Below are 20000 nucleotides of genomic sequence, written 5' to 3' on the forward strand. Positions count from 1 at the left end.
TTCGTAAGTGGATTGAATGCTTTTCGTAAGTGGATTGAATGCTTTTCGTAAGAGGATTGAATGCTTTTCGTAAGAGGATTGAATGCTTTTCGTAAGAGGATTGAATGCTTTTCGTAAGAGGATTGAATGCTTTTCGTAAGTGGATTGAATGCTTTTCGTAAGAGGATTGAATGCTTTTCGTAAGTGGATTGAATGCTTTTCGTAAGAGGATTGAATGCTTTTCGTAAGAGGATTGAATGCTTTTCGTAAGTGGATTGAATGCTTTTCGTAAGTGGATTGAATGCTTTTCGTAAGTGGATTGAATGCTTTTCGTAAGTGGATTGAATGCTTTTCGTAAGTGGATTGAATGCTTTTCGTAAGAGGATTGAATGCTTTTCGTAAGTGGATTGAATGCTTTTCGTAAGAGGATTGAATGCTTTTCGTAAGAGGATTGAATGCTTTTCGTAAGAGGATTGAATGCTTTTCGTAAGAGGATTGAATGCTTTTCGTAAGAGGATTGAATGCTTTTCGTAAGAGGATTGAATGCTTTTCGTAAGAGGATTGAATGCTTTTCGTAAGAGGATTGAATGCTTTTCGTAAGAGGATTGAATGCTTTTCGTAAGAGGATTGAATGCTTTTCGTAAGAGGATTGAATGCTTTTCGTAAGAGGATTGAATGCTTTTCGTAAGAGGATTGAATGCTTTTCGTAAGAGGATTGAATGCTTTTCGTAAGTGGATTGAATGCTTTTCGTAAGAGGATTGAATGCTTTTCGTAAGAGGATTGAATGCTTTTCGTAAGAGGATTGAATGCTTTTCGTAAGAGGATTGAATGCTTTTCGTAAGAGGATTGAATGCTTTTCGTAAGAGGATTGAATGCTTTTCGTAAGAGGATTGAATGCTTTTCGTAAGAGGATTGAATGCTTTTCGTAAGAGGATTGAATGCTTTTCGTAAGAGGATTGAATGCTTTTCGTAAGAGGATTGAATGCTTTTCGTAAGAGGATTGAATGCTTTTCGTAAGAGGATTGAATGCTTTTCGTAAGAGGATTGAATGCTTTTCGTAAGAGGATTGAATGCTTTTCGTAAGAGGATTGAATGCTTTTCGTAAGAGGATTGAATGCTTTTCGTAAGAGGATTGAATGCTTTTCGTAAGAGGATTGAATGCTTTTCGTAAGAGGATTGAATGCTTTTCGTAAGAGGATTGAATGCTTTTCGTAAGTGGATTGAATGCTTTTCGTAAGAGGATTGAATGCTTTTCGTAAGAGGATTGAATGCTTTTCGTAAGAGGATTGAATGCTTTTCGTAAGTGGATTGAATGCTTTTCGTAAGAGGATTGAATGCTTTTCGTAAGTGGATTGAATGCTTTTCGTAAGAGGATTGAATGCTTTTCGTAAGTGGATTGAATGCTTTTCGTAAGAGGATTGAATGCTTTTCGTAAGAGGATTGAATGCTTTTCGTAAGAGGATTGAATGCTTTTCGTAAGTGGATTGAATGCTTTTCGTAAGAGGATTGAATGCTTTTCGTAAGAGGATTGAATGCTTTTCGTAAGAGGATTGAATGCTTTTCGTAAGTGGATTGAATGCTTTTCGTAAGAGGATTGAATGCTTTTCGTAAGAGGATTGAATGCTTTTCGTAAGAGGATTGAATGCTTTTCGTAAGAGGATTGAATGCTTTTCGTAAGAGGATTGAATGCTTTTCGTAAGAGGATTGAATGCTTTTCGTAAGAGGATTGAATGCTTTTCGTAAGAGGATTGAATGCTTTTCGTAAGAGGATTGAATGCTTTTCGTAAGTGGATTGAATGCTTTTCGTAAGAGGATTGAATGCTTTTCGTAAGAGGATTGAATGCTTTTCGTAAGAGGATTGAATGCTTTTCGTAAGAGGATTGAATGCTTTTCGTAAGAGGATTGAATGCTTTTCGTAAGAGGATTGAATGCTTTTCGTAAGAGGATTGAATGCTTTTCGTAAGAGGATTGAATGCTTTTCGTAAGAGGATTGAATGCTTTTCGTAAGAGGATTGAATGCTTTTCGTAAGAGGATTGAATGCTTTTCGTAAGAGGATTGAATGCTTTTCGTAAGAGGATTGAATGCTTTTCGTAAGAGGATTGAATGCTTTTCGTAAGAGGATTGAATGCTTTTCGTAAGAGGATTGAATGCTTTTCGTAAGAGGATTGAATGCTTTTCGTAAGAGGATTGAATGCTTTTCGTAAGAGGATTGAATGCTTTTCGTAAGAGGATTGAATGCTTTTCGTAAGAGGATTGAATGCTTTTCGTAAGAGGATTGAATGCTTTTCGTAAGAGGATTGAATGCTTTTCGTAAGAGGATTGAATGCTTTTCGTAAGAGGATTGAATGCTTTTCGTAAGAGGATTGAATGCTTTTCGTAAGAGGATTGAATGCTTTTCGTAAGAGGATTGAATGCTTTTCGTAAGAGGATTGAATGCTTTTCGTAAGAGGATTGAATGCTTTTCGTAAGAGGATTGAATGCTTTTCGTAAGAGGATTGAATGCTTTTCGTAAGAGGATTGAATGCTTTTCGTAAGAGGATTGAATGCTTTTCGTAAGAGGATTGAATGCTTTTCGTAAGAGGATTGAATGCTTTTCGTAAGAGGATTGAATGCTTTTCGTAAGAGGATTGAATGCTTTTCGTAAGAGGATTGAATGCTTTTCGTAAGAGGATTGAATGCTTTTCGTAAGAGGATTGAATGCTTTTCGTAAGAGGATTGAATGCTTTTCGTAAGAGGATTGAATGCTTTTCGTAAGAGGATTGAATGCTTTTCGTAAGAGGATTGAATGCTTTTCGTAAGAGGATTGAATGCTTTTCGTAAGAGGATTGAATGCTTTTCGTAAGAGGATTGAATGCTTTTCGTAAGAGGATTGAATGCTTTTCGTAAGAGGATTGAATGCTTTTCGTAAGAGGATTGAATGCTTTTCGTAAGAGGATTGAATGCTTTTCGTAAGAGGATTGAATGCTTTTCGTAAGAGGATTGAATGCTTTTCGTAAGAGGATTGAATGCTTTTCGTAAGAGGATTGAATGCTTTTCGTAAGAGGATTGAATGCTTTTCGTAAGAGGATTGAATGCTTTTCGTAAGAGGATTGAATGCTTTTCGTAAGAGGATTGAATGCTTTTCGTAAGAGGATTGAATGCTTTTCGTAAGAGGATTGAATGCTTTTCGTAAGAGGATTGAATGCTTTTCGTAAGAGGATTGAATGCTTTTCGTAAGAGGATTGAATGCTTTTCGTAAGAGGATTGAATGCTTTTCGTAAGAGGATTGAATGCTTTTCGTAAGAGGATTGAATGCTTTTCGTAAGAGGATTGAATGCTTTTCGTAAGAGGATTGAATGCTTTTCGTAAGAGGATTGAATGCTTTTCGTAAGAGGATTGAATGCTTTTCGTAAGAGGATTGAATGCTTTTCGTAAGAGGATTGAATGCTTTTCGTAAGAGGATTGAATGCTTTTCGTAAGAGGATTGAATGCTTTTCGTAAGAGGATTGAATGCTTTTCGTAAGAGGATTGAATGCTTTTCGTAAGAGGATTGAATGCTTTTCGTAAGAGGATTGAATGCTTTTCGTAAGAGGATTGAATGCTTTTCGTAAGAGGATTGAATGCTTTTCGTAAGAGGATTGAATGCTTTTCGTAAGAGGATTGAATGCTTTTCGTAAGAGGATTGAATGCTTTTCGTAAGAGGATTGAATGCTTTTCGTAAGAGGATTGAATGCTTTTCGTAAGAGGATTGAATGCTTTTCGTAAGAGGATTGAATGCTTTTCGTAAGAGGATTGAATGCTTTTCGTAAGAGGATTGAATGCTTTTCGTAAGAGGATTGAATGCTTTTCGTAAGAGGATTGAATGCTTTTCGTAAGTGGATTGAATGCTTTTCGTAAGAGGATTGAATGCTTTTCGTAAGAGGATTGAATGCTTTTCGTAAGAGGATTGAATGCTTTTCGTAAGAGGATTGAATGCTTTTCGTAAGAGGATTGAATGCTTTTCGTAAGTGGATTGAATGCTTTTCGTAAGAGGATTGAATGCTTTTCGTAAGAGGATTGAATGCTTTTCGTAAGAGGATTGAATGCTTTTCGTAAGAGGATTGAATGCTTTTCGTAAGAGGATTGAATGCTTTTCGTAAGAGGATTGAATGCTTTTCGTAAGAGGATTGAATGCTTTTCGTAAGTGGATTGAATGCTTTTCGTAAGAGGATTGAATGCTTTTCGTAAGAGGATTGAATGCTTTTCGTAAGAGGATTGAATGCTTTTCGTAAGTGGATTGAATGCTTTTCGTAAGAGGATTGAATGCTTTTCGTAAGAGGATTGAATGCTTTTCGTAAGAGGATTGAATGCTTTTCGTAAGTGGATTGAATGCTTTTCGTAAGAGGATTGAATGCTTTTCGTAAGTGGATTGAATGCTTTTCGTAAGAGGATTGAATGCTTTTCGTAAGAGGATTGAATGCTTTTCGTAAGAGGATTGAATGCTTTTCGTAAGTGGATTGAATGCTTTTCGTAAGAGGATTGAATGCTTTTCGTAAGAGGATTGAATGCTTTTCGTAAGAGGATTGAATGCTTTTCGTAAGAGGATTGAATGCTTTTCGTAAGAGGATTGAATGCTTTTCGTAAGAGGATTGAATGCTTTTCGTAAGAGGATTGAATGCTTTTCGTAAGTGGATTGAATGCTTTTCGTAAGTGGATTGAATGCTTTTCGTAAGTGGATTGAATGCTTTTCGTAAGAGGATTGAATGCTTTTCGTAAGAGGATTGAATGCTTTTCGTAAGAGGATTGAATGCTTTTCGTAAGAGGATTGAATGCTTTTCGTAAGAGGATTGAATGCTTTTCGTAAGAGGATTGAATGCTTTTCGTAAGAGGATTGAATGCTTTTCGTAAGAGGATTGAATGCTTTTCGTAAGAGGATTGAATGCTTTTCGTAAGAGGATTGAATGCTTTTCGTAAGAGGATTGAATGCTTTTCGTAAGAGGATTGAATGCTTTTCGTAAGAGGATTGAATGCTTTTCGTAAGAGGATTGAATGCTTTTCGTAAGAGGATTGAATGCTTTTCGTAAGAGGATTGAATGCTTTTCGTAAGAGGATTGAATGCTTTTCGTAAGAGGATTGAATGCTTTTCGTAAGAGGATTGAATGCTTTTCGTAAGAGGATTGAATGCTTTTCGTAAGAGGATTGAATGCTTTTCGTAAGAGGATTGAATGCTTTTCGTAAGAGGATTGAATGCTTTTCGTAAGAGGATTGAATGCTTTTCGAAAGAGGATTGAATGCTTTTCGTAAGAGGATTGAATGCTTTTCGTAAGAGGATTGAATGCTTTTCGTAAGAGGATTGAATGCTTTTCGTAAGAGGATTGAATGCTTTTCGTAAGAGGATTGAATGCTTTTCGTAAGAGGATTGAATGCTTTTCGTAAGAGGATTGAATGCTTTTCGTAAGAGGATTGAATGCTTTTCGTAAGAGGATTGAATGCTTTTCGTAAGAGGATTGAATGCTTTTCGTAAGAGGATTGAATGCTTTTCGTAAGAGGATTGAATGCTTTTCGTAAGAGGATTGAATGCTTTTCGTAAGAGGATTGAATGCTTTTCGTAAGAGGATTGAATGCTTTTCGTAAGAGGATTGAATGCTTTTCGTAAGAGGATTGAATGCTTTTCGTAAGAGGATTGAATGCTTTTCGTAAGAGGATTGAATGCTTTTCGTAAGTGGATTGAATGCTTTTCGTAAGAGGATTGAATGCTTTTCGTAAGAGGATTGAATGCTTTTCGTAAGAGGATTGAATGCTTTTCGTAAGTGGATTGAATGCTTTTCGTAAGAGGATTGAATGCTTTTCGTATGTGGATTGAATGCTTTTCGTAAGAGGATTGAATGCTTTTCGTAAGAGGATTGAATGCTTTTCGTAAGAGGATTGAATGCTTTTCGTAAGAGGATTGAATGCTTTTCGTAAGAGGATTGAATGCTTTTCGTAAGAGGATTGAATGCTTTTCGTAAGAGGATTGAATGCTTTTCGTAAGAGGATTGAATGCTTTTCGTAAGAGGATTGAATGCTTTTCGTAAGAGGATTGAATGCTTTTCGTAAGAGGATTGAATGCTTTTCGTAAGAGGATTGAATGCTTTTCGTAAGAGGATTGAATGCTTTTCGTAAGAGGATTGAATGCTTTTCGTAAGAGGATTGAATGCTTTTCGTAAGAGGATTGAATGCTTTTCGTAAGAGGATTGAATGCTTTTCGTAAGTGGATTGAATGTTTTTCGTAAGTGGATTGAATGCTTTTCGTAAGTGGAATGAATGCTTTTCGTAAGAGGATTGAATGCTTTTCGTAAGAGGATTGAATGCTTTTCGTAAGAGGATTGAATGCTTTTCGTAAGTGGATTGAATGCTTTTCGTAAGTGGATTGAATGCTTTTCGTAAGAGGATTGAATGCTTTTCGTAAGAGGATTGAATGCTTTTCGTAAGAGGATTGAATGCTTTTCGTAAGAGGATTGAATGCTTTTCGTAAGAGGATTGAATGCTTTTCGTAAGAGGATTGAATGCTTTTCGTAAGAGGATTGAATGCTTTTCGTAAGAGGATTGAATGCTTTTCGTAAGAGGATTGAATGCTTTTCGTAAGAGGATTGAATGCTTTTCGTAAGAGGATTGAATGCTTTTCGTAAGAGGATTGAATGCTTTTCGTAAGAGGATTGAATGCTTTTCGTAAGAGGATTGAATGCTTTTCGTAAGAGGATTGAATGCTTTTCGTAAGAGGATTGAATGCTTTTCGTAAGAGGATTGAATGCTTTTCGTAAGAGGATTGAATGCTTTTCGTAAGAGGATTGAATGCTTTTCGTAAGTGGATTGAATGCTTTTCGTAAGAGGATTGAATGCTTTTCGTAAGAGGATTGAATGCTTTTCGTAAGAGGATTGAATGCTTTTCGTAAGAGGATTGAATGCTTTTCGTAAGTGGATTGAATGCTTTTCGTAAGAGGATTGAATGCTTTTCGTAAGAGGATTGAATGCTTTTCGTAAGAGGATTGAATGCTTTTCGTAAGAGGATTGAATGCTTTTCATAAGTGGATTGAATGCTTTTCGTAAGTGGATTGAATGCTTTTCGTAAGAGGATTGAATGCTTTTCGTAAGTGGATTGAATGCTTTTCGTAAGAGGATTGAATGCTTTTCGTAAGAGGATTGAATGCTTTTCGTAAGAGGATTGAATGCTTTTCGTAAGAGGATTGAATGCTTTTCGTAAGTGGATTGAATGCTTTTCGTAAGTGGATTGAATGCTTTTCGTAAGAGGATTGAATGCTTTTCGTAAGAGGATTGAATGCTTTTCGTAAGAGGATTGAATGCTTTTCGTAAGAGGATTGAATGCTTTTCGTAAGAGGATTGAATGCTTTTCGTAAGAGGATTGAATGCTTTTCGTAAGTGGATTGAATGCTTTTCGTAAGAGGATTGAATGCTTTTCGTAAGAGGATTGAATGCTTTTCGTAAGTGGATTGAATGCTTTTCGTAAGAGGATTGAATGCTTTTCGTAAGAGGATTGAATGCTTTTCGAAAGAGGATTGAATGCTTTTCGTAAGAGGATTGAATGCTTTTCGTAAGAGGATTGAATGCTTTTCGTAAGAGGATTGAATGCTTTTCGAAAGAGGATTGAATGCTTTTCGTAAGAGGATTGAATGCTTTTCGTAAGAGGATTGAATGCTTTTCGTAAGAGGATTGAATGCTTTTCGTAAGAGGATTGAATGCTTTTCGAAAGAGGATTGAATGCTTTTCGTAAGAGGATTGAATGCTTTTCGTAAGAGGATTGAATGCTTTTCGTAAGAGGATTGAATGCTTTTCGTAAGAGGATTGAATGCTTTTCGTAAGAGGATTGAATGCTTTTCGTAAGAGGATTGAATGCTTTTCGTAAGAGGATTGAATGCTTTTCGTAAGAGGATTGAATGCTTTTCGTAAGAGGATTGAATGCTTTTCGTAAGAGGATTGAATGCTTTTCGTAAGAGGATTGAATGCTTTTCGTAAGTGGATTGAATGCTTTTCGTAAGAGGATTGAATGCTTTTCGAAAGAGGATTGAATGCTTTTCGTAAGAGGATTGAATGCTTTTCGTAAGAGGATTGAATGCTTTTCGTAAGTGGATTGAATGCTTTTCGTAAGAGGATTGAATGCTTTTCGTAAGAGGATTGAATGCTTTTCGTAAGAGGATTGAATGCTTTTCGTAAGAGGATTGAATGCTTTTCGTAAGTGGATTGAATGCTTTTCGTAAGAGGATTGAATGCTTTTCGTAAGAGGATTGAATGCTTTTCGTAAGAGGATTGAATGCTTTTCGTAAGAGGATTGAATGCTTTTCGTAAGTGGATTGAATGCTTTTCGTAAGAGGATTGAATGCTTTTCGTAAGTGGATTGAATGCTTTTCGTAAGAGGATTGAATGCTTTTCGTAAGTGGATTGAATGCTTTTCGTAAGAGGATTGAATGCTTTTCGTAAGTGGATTGAATGCTTTTCGTAAGAGGATTGAATGCTTTTCGTAAGTGGATTGAATGCTTTTCGTAAGAGGATTGAATGCTTTTCGTAAGAGGATTGAATGCTTTTCGTAAGTGGATTGAATGCTTTTCGTAAGAGGATTGAATGCTTTTCGTAAGTGGATTGAATGCTTTTCGTAAGAGGATTGAATGCTTTTCGTAAGTGGATTGAATGCTTTTCGTAAGTGGATTGAATGCTTTTCGTAAGAGGATTGAATGCTTTTCGTAAGAGGATTGAATGCTTTTCGTAAGTGGATTGAATGCTTTTCGTAAGAGGATTGAATGCTTTTCGTAAGAGGATTGAATGCTTTTCGTAAGTGGATTGAATGCTTTTCGTAAGTGGATTGAATGCTTTTCGTAAGTGGATTGAATGCTTTTCGTAAGAGGATTGAATGCTTTTCGTAAGAGGATTGAATGCTTTTCGTAAGTGGATTGAATGCTTTTCGTAAGTGGATTGAATGCTTTTCGTAAGAGGATTGAATGCTTTTCGTAAGTGGATTGAATGCTTTTCGTAAGAGGATTGAATGCTTTTCGTAAGTGGATTGAATGCTTTTCGTAAGAGGATTGAATGCTTTTCGTAAGAGGATTGAATGCTTTTCGTAAGAGGATTGAATGCTTTTCGTAAGTGGATTGAATGCTTTTCGTAAGTGGATTGAATGCTTTTCGTAAGTGGATTGAATGCTTTTCGTAAGTGGATTGAATGCTTTTCGTAAGAGGATTGAATGCTTTTCGTAAGAGGATTGAATGCTTTTCGTAAGAGGATTGAATGCTTTTCGTAAGTGGATTGAATGCTTTTCGTAAGAGGATTGAATGCTTTTCGTAAGTGGATTGAATGCTTTTCGTAAGTGGATTGAATGCTTTTCGTAAGTGGATTGAATGCTTTTCGTAAGTGGATTGAATGCTTTTCGTAAGTGGATTGAATGCTTTTCGTAAGTGGATTGAATGCTTTTCGTAAGTGGATTGAATGCTTTTCGTAAGTGGATTGAATGCTTTTCGTAAGAGGATTGAATGCTTTTCGTAAGAGGATTGAATGCTTTTCGTAAGTGGATTGAATGCTTTTCGTAAGAGGATTGAATGCTTTTCGTAAGAGGATTGAATGCTTTTCGTAAGAGGATTGAATGCTTTTCGTAAGTGGATTGAATGCTTTTCGTAAGTGGATTGAATGCTTTTCGTAAGAGGATTGAATGCTTTTCGTAAGAGGATTGAATGCTTTTCGTAAGTGGATTGAATGCTTTTCGTAAGTGGATTGAATGCTTTTCGTAAGTGGATTGAATGCTTTTCGTAAGTGGATTGAATGCTTTTCGTAAGTGGATTGAATGCTTTTCGTAAGTGGATTGAATGCTTTTCGTAAGAGGATTGAATGCTTTTCGTAAGTGGATTGAATGCTTTTCGTAAGAGGATTGAATGCTTTTCGTAAGAGGATTGAATGCTTTTCGTAAGAGGATTGAATGCTTTTCGTAAGAGGATTGAATGCTTTTCGTAAGTGGATTGAATGCTTTTCGTAAGTGGATTGAATGCTTTTCGTAAGTGGATTGAATGCTTTTCGTAAGTGGATTGAATGCTTTTCGTAAGAGGATTGAATGCTTTTCGTAAGAGGATTGAATGCTTTTCGTAAGAGGATTGAATGCTTTTCGTAAGAGGATTGAATGCTTTTCGTAAGAGGATTGAATGCTTTTCGTAAGAGGATTGAATGCTTTTCGTAAGTGGATTGAATGCTTTTCGTAAGAGGATTGAATGCTTTTCGTAAGAGGATTGAATGCTTTTCGTAAGAGGATTGAATGCTTTTCGTAAGAGGATTGAATGCTTTTCGTAAGTGGATTGAATGCTTTTCGTAAGTGGATTGAATGCTTTTCGTAAGAGGATTGAATGCTTTTCGTAAGAGGATTGAATGCTTTTCGTAAGAGGATTGAATGCTTTTCGTAAGAGGATTGAATGCTTTTCGTAAGTGGATTGAATGCTTTTCGTAAGAGGATTGAATGCTTTTCGTAAGAGGATTGAATGCTTTTCGTAAGTGGATTGAATGCTTTTCGTAAGAGGATTGAATGCTTTTCGTAAGAGGATTGAATGCTTTTCGTAAGTGGATTGAATGCTTTTCGTAAGTGGATTGAATGCTTTTCGTAAGTGGATTGAATGCTTTTCGTAAGAGGATTGAATGCTTTTCGTAAGAGGATTGAATGCTTTTCGTAAGAGGATTGAATGCTTTTCGTAAGAGGATTGAATGCTTTTCGTAAGTGGATTGAATGCTTTTCGTAAGAGGATTGAATGCTTTTCGTAAGAGGATTGAATGCTTTTCGTAAGTGGATTGAATGCTTTTCGTAAGTGGATTGAATGCTTTTCGTAAGAGGATTGAATGCTTTTCGTAAGTGGATTGAATGCTTTTCGTAAGAGGATTGAATGCTTTTCGTAAGTGGATTGAATGCTTTTCGTAAGTGGATTGAATGCTTTTCGTAAGAGGATTGAATGCTTTTCGTAAGAGGATTGAATGCTTTTCGTAAGTGGATTGAATGCTTTTCGTAAGTGGATTGAATGCTTTTCGTAAGAGGATTGAATGCTTTTCGTAAGAGGATTGAATGCTTTTCGTAAGAGGATTGAATGCTTTTCGTAAGTGGATTGAATGCTTTTCGTAAGAGGATTGAATGCTTTTCGTAAGAGGATTGAATGCTTTTCGTAAGTGGATTGAATGCTTTTCGTAAGTGGATTGAATGCTTTTCGTAAGTGGATTGAATGCTTTTCGTAAGAGGATTGAATGCTTTTCGTAAGTGGATTGAATGCTTTTCGTAAGTGGATTGAATGCTTTTCGTAAGAGGATTGAATGCTTTTCGTAAGAGGATTGAATGCTTTTCGTAAGAGGATTGAATGCTTTTCGTAAGTGGATTGAATGCTTTTCGTAAGTGGATTGAATGCTTTTCGTAAGTGGATTGAATGCTTTTCGTAAGAGGATTGAATGCTTTTCGTAAGAGGATTGAATGCTTTTCGTAAGTGGATTGAATGCTTTTCGTAAGAGGATTGAATGCTTTTCGTAAGAGGATTGAATGCTTTTCGTAAGTGGATTGAATGCTTTTCGTAAGTGGATTGAATGCTTTTCGTAAGAGGATTGAATGCTTTTCGTAAGTGGATTGAATGCTTTTCGTAAGTGGATTGAATGCTTTTCGTAAGAGGATTGAATGCTTTTCGTAAGTGGATTGAATGCTTTTCGTAAGAGGATTGAATGCTTTTCGTAAGAGGATTGAATGCTTTTCGTAAGAGGATTGAATGCTTTTCGTAAGTGGATTGAATGCTTTTCGTAAGTGGATTGAATGCTTTTCGTAAGAGGATTGAATGCTTTTCGTAAGAGGATTGAATGCTTTTCGTAAGAGGATTGAATGCTTTTCGTAAGTGGATTGAATGCTTTTCGTAAGTGGATTGAATGCTTTTCGTAAGTGGATTGAATGCTTTTCGTAAGAGGATTGAATGCTTTTCGTAAGAGGATTGAATGCTTTTCGTAAGAGGATTGAATGCTTTTCGTAAGTGGATTGAATGCTTTTCGTAAGTGGATTGAATGCTTTTCGTAAGTGGATTGAATGCTTTTCGTAAGAGGATTGAATGCTTTTCGTAAGTGGATTGAATGCTTTTCGTAAGAGGATTGAATGCTTTTCGTAAGAGGATTGAATGCTTTTCGTAAGTGGATTGAATGCTTTTCGTAAGTGGATTGAATGCTTTTCGTAAGAGGATTGAATGCTTTTCGTAAGTGGATTGAATGCTTTTCGTAAGTGGATTGAATGCTTTTCGTAAGAGGATTGAATGCTTTTCGTAAGAGGATTGAATGCTTTTCGTAAGTGGATTGAATGCTTTTCGTAAGTGGATTGAATGCTTTTCGTAAGAGGATTGAATGCTTTTCGTAAGTGGATTGAATGCTTTTCGTAAGAGGATTGAATGCTTTTCGTAAGTGGATTGAATGCTTTTCGTAAGTGGATTGAATGCTTTTCGTAAGTGGATTGAATGCTTTTCGTAAGTGGATTGAATGCTTTTCGTAAGTGGATTGAATGCTTTTCGTAAGAGGATTGAATGCTTTTCGTAAGTGGATTGAATGCTTTTCGTAAGAGTATTGAATGCTTTTCGTAAGAGGATTGAATGCTTTTCGTAAGTGGATTGAATGCTTTTCGTAAGTGGATTGAATGCTTTTCGTAAGTGGATTGAATGCTTTTCGTAAGTGGATTGAATGCTTTTCGTAAGTGGATTGAATGCTTTTCGTAAGAGGATTGAATGCTTTTCGTAAGTGGATTGAATGCTTTTCGTAAGTGGATTGAATGCTTTTCGTAAGTGGATTGAATGCTTTTCGTAAGTGGATTGAATGCTTTTCGTAAGTGGATTGAATGCTTTTCGTAAGTGGATTGAATGCTTTTCGTAAGTGGATTGAATGCTTTTCGTAAGTGGATTGAATGCTTTTCGTAAGTGGATTGAATGCTTTTCGTAAGTGGATTGAATGCTTTTCGTAAGAGGATTGAATGCTTTTCGTAAGTGGATTGAATGCTTTTCGTAAGTGGATTGAATGCTTTTCGTAAGTGGATTGAATGCTTTTCGTAAGTGGATTGAATGCTTTTCGTAAGTGGATTGAATGCTTTTCGTAAGAGGATTGAATGCTTTTCGTAAGTGGATTGAATGCTTTTCGTAAGAGGATTGAATGCTTTTCGTAAGAGGATTGAATGCTTTTCGTAAGAGGATTGAATGCTTTTCGTAAGAGGATTGAATGCTTTTCGTAAGTGGATTGAATGCTTTTCGTAAGTGGATTGAATGCTTTTCGTAAGAGGATTGAATGCTTTTCGTAAGTGGATTGAATGCTTTTCGTAAGAGGATTGAATGCTTTTCGTAAGTGGATTGAATGCTTTTCGTAAGAGGATTGAATGCTTTTCGTAAGAGGATTGAATGCTTTTCGTAAGTGGATTGAATGCTTTTCGTAAGAGGATTGAATGCTTTTCGTAAGAGGATTGAATGCTTTTCGTAAGTGGATTGAATGCTTTTCGTAAGTGGATTGAATGCTTTTCGTAAGTGGATTGAATGCTTTTCGTAAGTGGATTGAATGCTTTTCGTAAGTGGATTGAATGCTTTTCGTAAGTGGATTGAATGCTTTTCGTAAGAGGATTGAATGCTTTTCGTAAGTGGATTGAATGCTTTTCGTAAGAGGATTGAATGCTTTTCGTAAGAGGATTGAATGCTTTTCGTAAGAGGATTGAATGCTTTTCGTAAGAGGATTGAATGCTTTTCGTAAGAGGATTGAATGCTTTTCGTAAGAGGATTGAATGCTTTTCGTAAGAGGATTGAATGCTTTTCGTAAGAGGATTGAATGCTTTTCGTAAGAGGATTGAATGCTTTTCGTAAGTGGATTGAATGCTTTTCGTAAGAGGATTGAATGCTTTTCGTAAGAGGATTGAATGCTTTTCGTAAGTGGATTGAATGCTTTTCGTAAGTGGATTGAATGCTTTTCGTAAGTGGATTGAATGCTTTTCGTAAGTGGATTGAATGCTTTTCGTAAGAGGATTGAATGCTTTTCGTAAGTGGATTGAATGCTTTTCGTAAGTGGATTGAATGCTTTTCGTAAGAGGATTGAATGCTTTTCGTAAGTGGATTGAATGCTTTTCGTAAGTGGATTGAATGCTTTTCGTAAGAGGATTGAATGCTTTTCGTAAGAGGATTGAATGCTTTTCGTAAGAGGATTGAATGCTTTTCGTAAGAGGATTGAATGCTTTTCGTAAGAGGATTGAATGCTTTTCGTAAGAGGATTGAATGCTTTTCGTAAGAGGATTGAATGCTTTTCGTAAGAGGATTGAATGCTTTTCGTAAGAGGATTGAATGCTTTTCGTAAGAGGATTGAATGCTTTTCGTAAGAGGATTGAATGCTTTTCGTAAGAGGATTGAATGCTTTTCGTAAGAGGATTGAATGCTTTTCGTAAGTGGATTGAATGCTTTTCGTAAGTGGATTGAATGCTTTTCGTAAGAGGATTGAATGCTTTTCGTAAGAGGATTGAATGCTTTTCGTAAGAGGATTGAATGCTTTTCGTAAGTGGATTGAATGCTTTTCGTAAGAGGATTGAATGCTTTTCGTAAGAGGATTGAATGCTTTTCGTAAGTGGATTGAATGCTTTTCGTAAGTGGATTGAATGCTTTTCGTAAGAGGATTGAATGCTTTTCGTAAGTGGATTGAATGCTTTTCGTAAGAGGATTGAATGCTTTTCGTAAGAGGATTGAATGCTTTTCGTAAGAGGATTGAATGCTTTTCGTAAGAGGATTGAATGCTTTTCGTAAGAGGATTGAATGCTTTTCGTAAGAGGATTGAATGCTTTTCGTAAGAGGATTGAATGCTTTTCGTAAGAGGATTGAATGCTTTTCGTAAGTGGATTGAATGCTTTTCGTAAGAGGATTGAATGCTTTTCGTAAGTGGATTGAATGCTTTTCGTAAGTGGATTGAATGCTTTTCGTAAGAGGATTGAATGCTTTTCGTAAGTGGATTGAATGCTTTTCGTAAGTGGATTGAATGCTTTTCGTAAGAGGATTGAATGCTTTTCGTAAGAGGATTGAATGCTTTTCGTAAGTGGATTGAATGCTTTTCGTAAGTGGATTGAATGCTTTTCGTAAGAGGATTGAATGCTTTTCGTAAGTGGATTGAATGCTTTTCGTAAGTGGATTGAATGCTTTTCGTAAGTGGATTGAATGCTTTTCGTAAGAGGATTGAATGCTTTTCGTAAGTGGATTGAATGCTTTTCGTAAGAGGATTGAATGCTTTTCGTAAGAGGATTGAATGCTTTTCGTAAGAGGATTGAATGCTTTTCATAAGTGGATTGAATGCTTTTCGTAAGTGGATTGAATGCTTTTCGTAAGAGGATTGAATGCTTTTCGTAATAGGATTGAATGCTTTTCGTAAGAGGATTGAATGCTTTTTGTAAGTGCACTAAATGTTTTTGTAAGTGGATGGGAGTGTTTTTCGTAAGTGGATGGGAGTGTTATTAGTAAGTGGATGGGAATGTTTGCGTCAGTGGAATGAATGCTTTTCGGAAGTGGATGTAAATGCTTTTCGTAAATGGATGTGAATGCTTTTTGTAAGAGGACGTAGCATGTGGATGGTGTGGGCTAATTTATGTTTAGCGGTGGCATATATAGTGTTGTGCGAAAAGAGGCTTGTGGTGATATGGGTAATGGTGATGTGGGTGGTGGTGACTGTGGGTGGTGATTATTGTGGTGGTGTGGAGAATGTGGTTATAATGCTGGCTTTAGTGATGAACGGTGGAATAACCGTGTGTATGCTAAGGGTTGTACTAATTGTTGTACTGACAGCCATGGTAATTTGACAAAAAGACTATTAAAGGTTGTACTGGATGGGCCGCGCGGTTAGCAGTACAAAAAGCTTCAATGGGTGTTTGTTCGTCGTCACTCTCTTAACCGCCATCATTACCATCGTTTATGCTGCGGCGTAGAACGTAGAACATCAGTATAGAGTTTGTTCATGATTTATTCACATCTACGAGCTCCCGAGGGCTGTAAATGGTCAGGAATCATGAATGCCATGGGTCAGCCAAGAGACTGTCAAGGTCATGTCAAGGGGCGGAGGATGGTGTGTGTGTGTGTGTGTGCGTGGGGTGGGGGGTGCAAATAATTCTGACTTCCTGATTCTTTTTATCATGTTTTGTGAAGGTGCTCAGTGGATTCTGTATGAAGGAAAATTGAACTTTTTTTTCCTCTTTTTTTGTACAATAGTATAACAAAGTATCTTATATCATTCTATTCTGTTGTTTGTATCTCTCCCATTCTCTTTAGATTCGATGATCCTGTGTAATTATTTAATTTCTTTAACAAACGAACCGTGTTTGGCTGCTTAATGGCTTGGTCAATTGGCATCCACCTGCCAGTATTTGCATCCGAGGTTCTCTGGCGAGTACAGTGCATACAGTAGCAACTGATCTATAAGCGTTCAGTGTGATGTGTTCTGTGATGCATACATACGCACATAAAAGTCTCCTGGGAAATAAATATAAACAGGCACTTATGGACAAAGTAGCTAAAATAAATTATCGAAAAGCCAGCATAAAATAAACACATATATCGTAGCAACCAAACACACACTTATATATATATATATATATATATATATATATATATATATATATATATATATATATATATATATATATATACTTATACATATATGAACACACACTCACACACACATACACACACACACACACACACACACACACACACACACACACACACACACACACACACACACATATATATATATATATATATATATATATATATATATATATATATATATATATATATATATATATATATATATATATATATACACACATATACATATATACATATGTAAGAATTTCAGCTGTCGACTTACCACGAGGGAAGCGTAATCTTAAGATGAAAATCATAACCAATGCTGTGATGAACATCTTTATTGCATACGTTTCAAAGACTATTGCACTTCTTCATCTTCGGTGCACCAAAAGAACAAAACAAGTAAAAACATAAGAGCCGGACAAGGAACACATTAAAACAGTTCAGAAATAAACAAAAATATATATTATAAAAAGCGAAACAATGAAATAAATCAACGAAAAAATAAGGGAAATATATGCAAAAGTAAAACACATAGTCTTACTAAACAGAATTGATTACTTGGACAAAATTTCCTCTATGAAAAGTGGACACAAATAAAGTAATTTTTTAACTTTTCAAATAGAATTTTGAGTTAAAGAAAAGGAAGCACAATCATTAGGCCTAAGTTTCTGCCTACGACCTAAGAAAATGGATTTTGTTTTTCATTATTCCTTTTGAAAGGCTATGCCATTCACCAAAAAACTGTAATATCTATCAAGATACAATTCGATCTATAGGAAAATATCTGTTTTGGCCAACAGTTTCTTTGTACAGTAAAACTTTTTATTCCTCTGATTTTACTGAACAAGTTACTAATAGAAAATCAAAAAGTCTGACGAACATATTGTAATATCAAAACCCGACAAAAGAAGGGGCATAGTCTTACTAAACAGAACTTCCTCTATACTTTCTGACGTCAAAATTCAGTGTTAAATGTTGATCTAGCCACTCACCTATTAAATCTAGAGGACAAACTAAATAGAATCATACGGCCTTTAAAAACTATCCTCGACGAAGCCACATATCAGTCTTTTATGTATGGTCTCCCGAAGGTGCACAAACCTGGAATTCCTCTAAGGCCCATCATTTCATCTATCGGCACCTTCAGTTACAACCTGGCTAAAGTCCTTGTACAAATCACTCATCCTCTAATTTGATGAATACACGGTATTCAACTCATCTAACTTTGTAAATGATATCAATCAATTAAGAGTTGATAATATCACAACTATGACCAGTTTTGATGTCGAGTCATTGTTTACAAATGTGCCTCTTACTGAAACCACACATATTATCACAAATAATACAACAGCCGAAACCCTTTCACATTTTGGTTTAGAAAAGAAACAGTTAAATTCTCTTTTAAACGTAGTCACAAAAGATTCAGTATTTAATTTTGACAAATGTTTGTATACTCAGATCGATGAAGTTGCTATGGGTTCCCCTATTGGCCCTAGCTATGCTAATACTTTTTTGTGTTATCATGAAAAGAACTGGCTACATAACTACCCTAGTGAATTTAAACACTTTAAACAAAAGATACATAGATGATCGTTTTCTCTTGTTCAAACATCCATCACATGTACAGTTGTTTCTATCCTACCTTAATGACCAACATCATAACATTAAGTTTACTTGTGAAATTGAAAAAGAAAACCAGCTTTCCTTTCTTGACACGCTGATCACCAAAGAAAACGGTCGCCTGTACACTACATACGTTCACTGGTTTAGGAATGCATTATTTGAGCTACGCACCACAGAAGTACAAGATTAACAGCATATCTACCTTAATCAACATATAGCATATAGCATTTGCACCACTTGGCCTCTTTTTTTTATATGGAAATGAAGTTTTTATGAAATTACTTTAAAGCAAATGGATACCCTAGCAATATGTTTCAGAAAACCCTAAGATTATTTTTAAATGATAACTTTTGACAGCCTCTAAAGCTTACCTCTGTTCCAAAACAAACTAAATACATTAAATTACCGTATCTCGAACAATTCCGTTCGAAATCAATTACGTGGGATGTTCAAATATTCATTACCCCAGGTTAAATTTAATGTAGTTTTCACATATAATTACAATATCAATACTTTTCTAAAGAAGAGAGTCTTTTCCCTCGGAATTATGTTCTAGCATTGTATATATGTTTACTTGTCCTAGCTGCAACACTAGGTATGTATATTGGATCAACGACACGTTGGTACAAGAATTCTTGAACATATGGGTAAGTCCATAAGAACTGGCCTACCTCTCACCAACCCGTCCTTCTCCACTATTCGCCAACACTTACACACAGAAGACCATCCCTACACTCGCAAGGATTTCAAAATTCTGTCTACATCTCCCAACAGACTCGACCTCCTTATCTCAGAGTCTGCTTATCCACAAGATGAAACCAGAGCTCAACAACCATATCATAGCCACACAGCTATTTACGGTGTAATCTTGTGACCGTAACTGCGTGTTTCCCTATTCATGGTGTGTTTTGCTTTTGTATATATTTCCCTTATTTTTCCATTTTGTTTCTTTGTTTTGGTTTTTGTAATATATATTTTTGTTTATTTCTGAACTGTTTTTATTTGTGCCTTGTCCGGCTCTTATGTTTTTACTTGTATTGTTCTTTTGTAGCACTGAAGATGAAGACGTGCAATCGTCTTTGAAACGTATGCAATAAAGATGTTCATTACGGCATTGGTTATAATTTTTCATCATATATACATGTAAACACATATATACATATATACTTATATATATATATATGTATATATACATACATATATTCTTAAGGCAGAAATAAATAGATGGATAGAAATATAGAGATGCATCGAAATGACGAAGCCCATGGCCTTCCCCAGGTACCCCGTGAACATCAACCTGGTCAGCCAGATGTCTCCCTACCAGATGGCTCCGGCCGTCACGGTGTGCCCCTTGGCGCGGGTGTCCTGCCGCCGCCTCGCCCTCGCCGCTCTGCAGGACGTCAGCTCCACTTCAACGCTCCGGAGTCTCTTCAATGCATCTCAGTGCTGCGTCGCCGTGTCGCAGATGGCGGATTTCGAGGGAAATCTGGCGACGCTTGGATGCGAATCGGTGTGTGCGGCTTGAGGGAAAGGGGTTGATGTTTGGGAAATCTCTGCCGTTTGAAGGACTGGCTCGCGGACTTACACGCACATGAACTAATACACGAACAATAAATATTTGAACACACACACATACATATCTAAATCTATATCAATCTATCTATATGTTGATATATATATTCACACTTACACACCCTCTATATATCTATATCTATCTGTGTATCTACGAGTTTCAATCTACATATATATATGTATATATATATATATATATATATATATATATATATATATATATATTTAAGTAGACAGGTATATATATACA

The 20000-nt window shown here is 36.2% G+C and overlaps 1 protein-coding gene across 1 annotated transcript in view; it reads left to right on the forward strand.

Annotated features, from left to right (window-relative positions):
* The window catches only part of LOC113801059 (acid-sensing ion channel 2), a 45991-nt gene that overhangs the window by 17349 nt on the left and 8642 nt on the right, over positions 1-20000 (forward strand). The window contains exon 7 of the mRNA XM_070126112.1: positions 19457-19688. Coding sequence (XP_069982213.1) covers positions 19457-19688 — 232 coding nt within the window. The remainder of the gene's footprint in view (positions 1-19456; positions 19689-20000) is intronic.

This window comes from Penaeus vannamei, chromosome 10 (genome assembly GCF_042767895.1).
Source record: "Penaeus vannamei isolate JL-2024 chromosome 10, ASM4276789v1, whole genome shotgun sequence".
Classification (NCBI taxonomy): domain Eukaryota; kingdom Metazoa; phylum Arthropoda; class Malacostraca; order Decapoda; family Penaeidae; genus Penaeus; species Penaeus vannamei.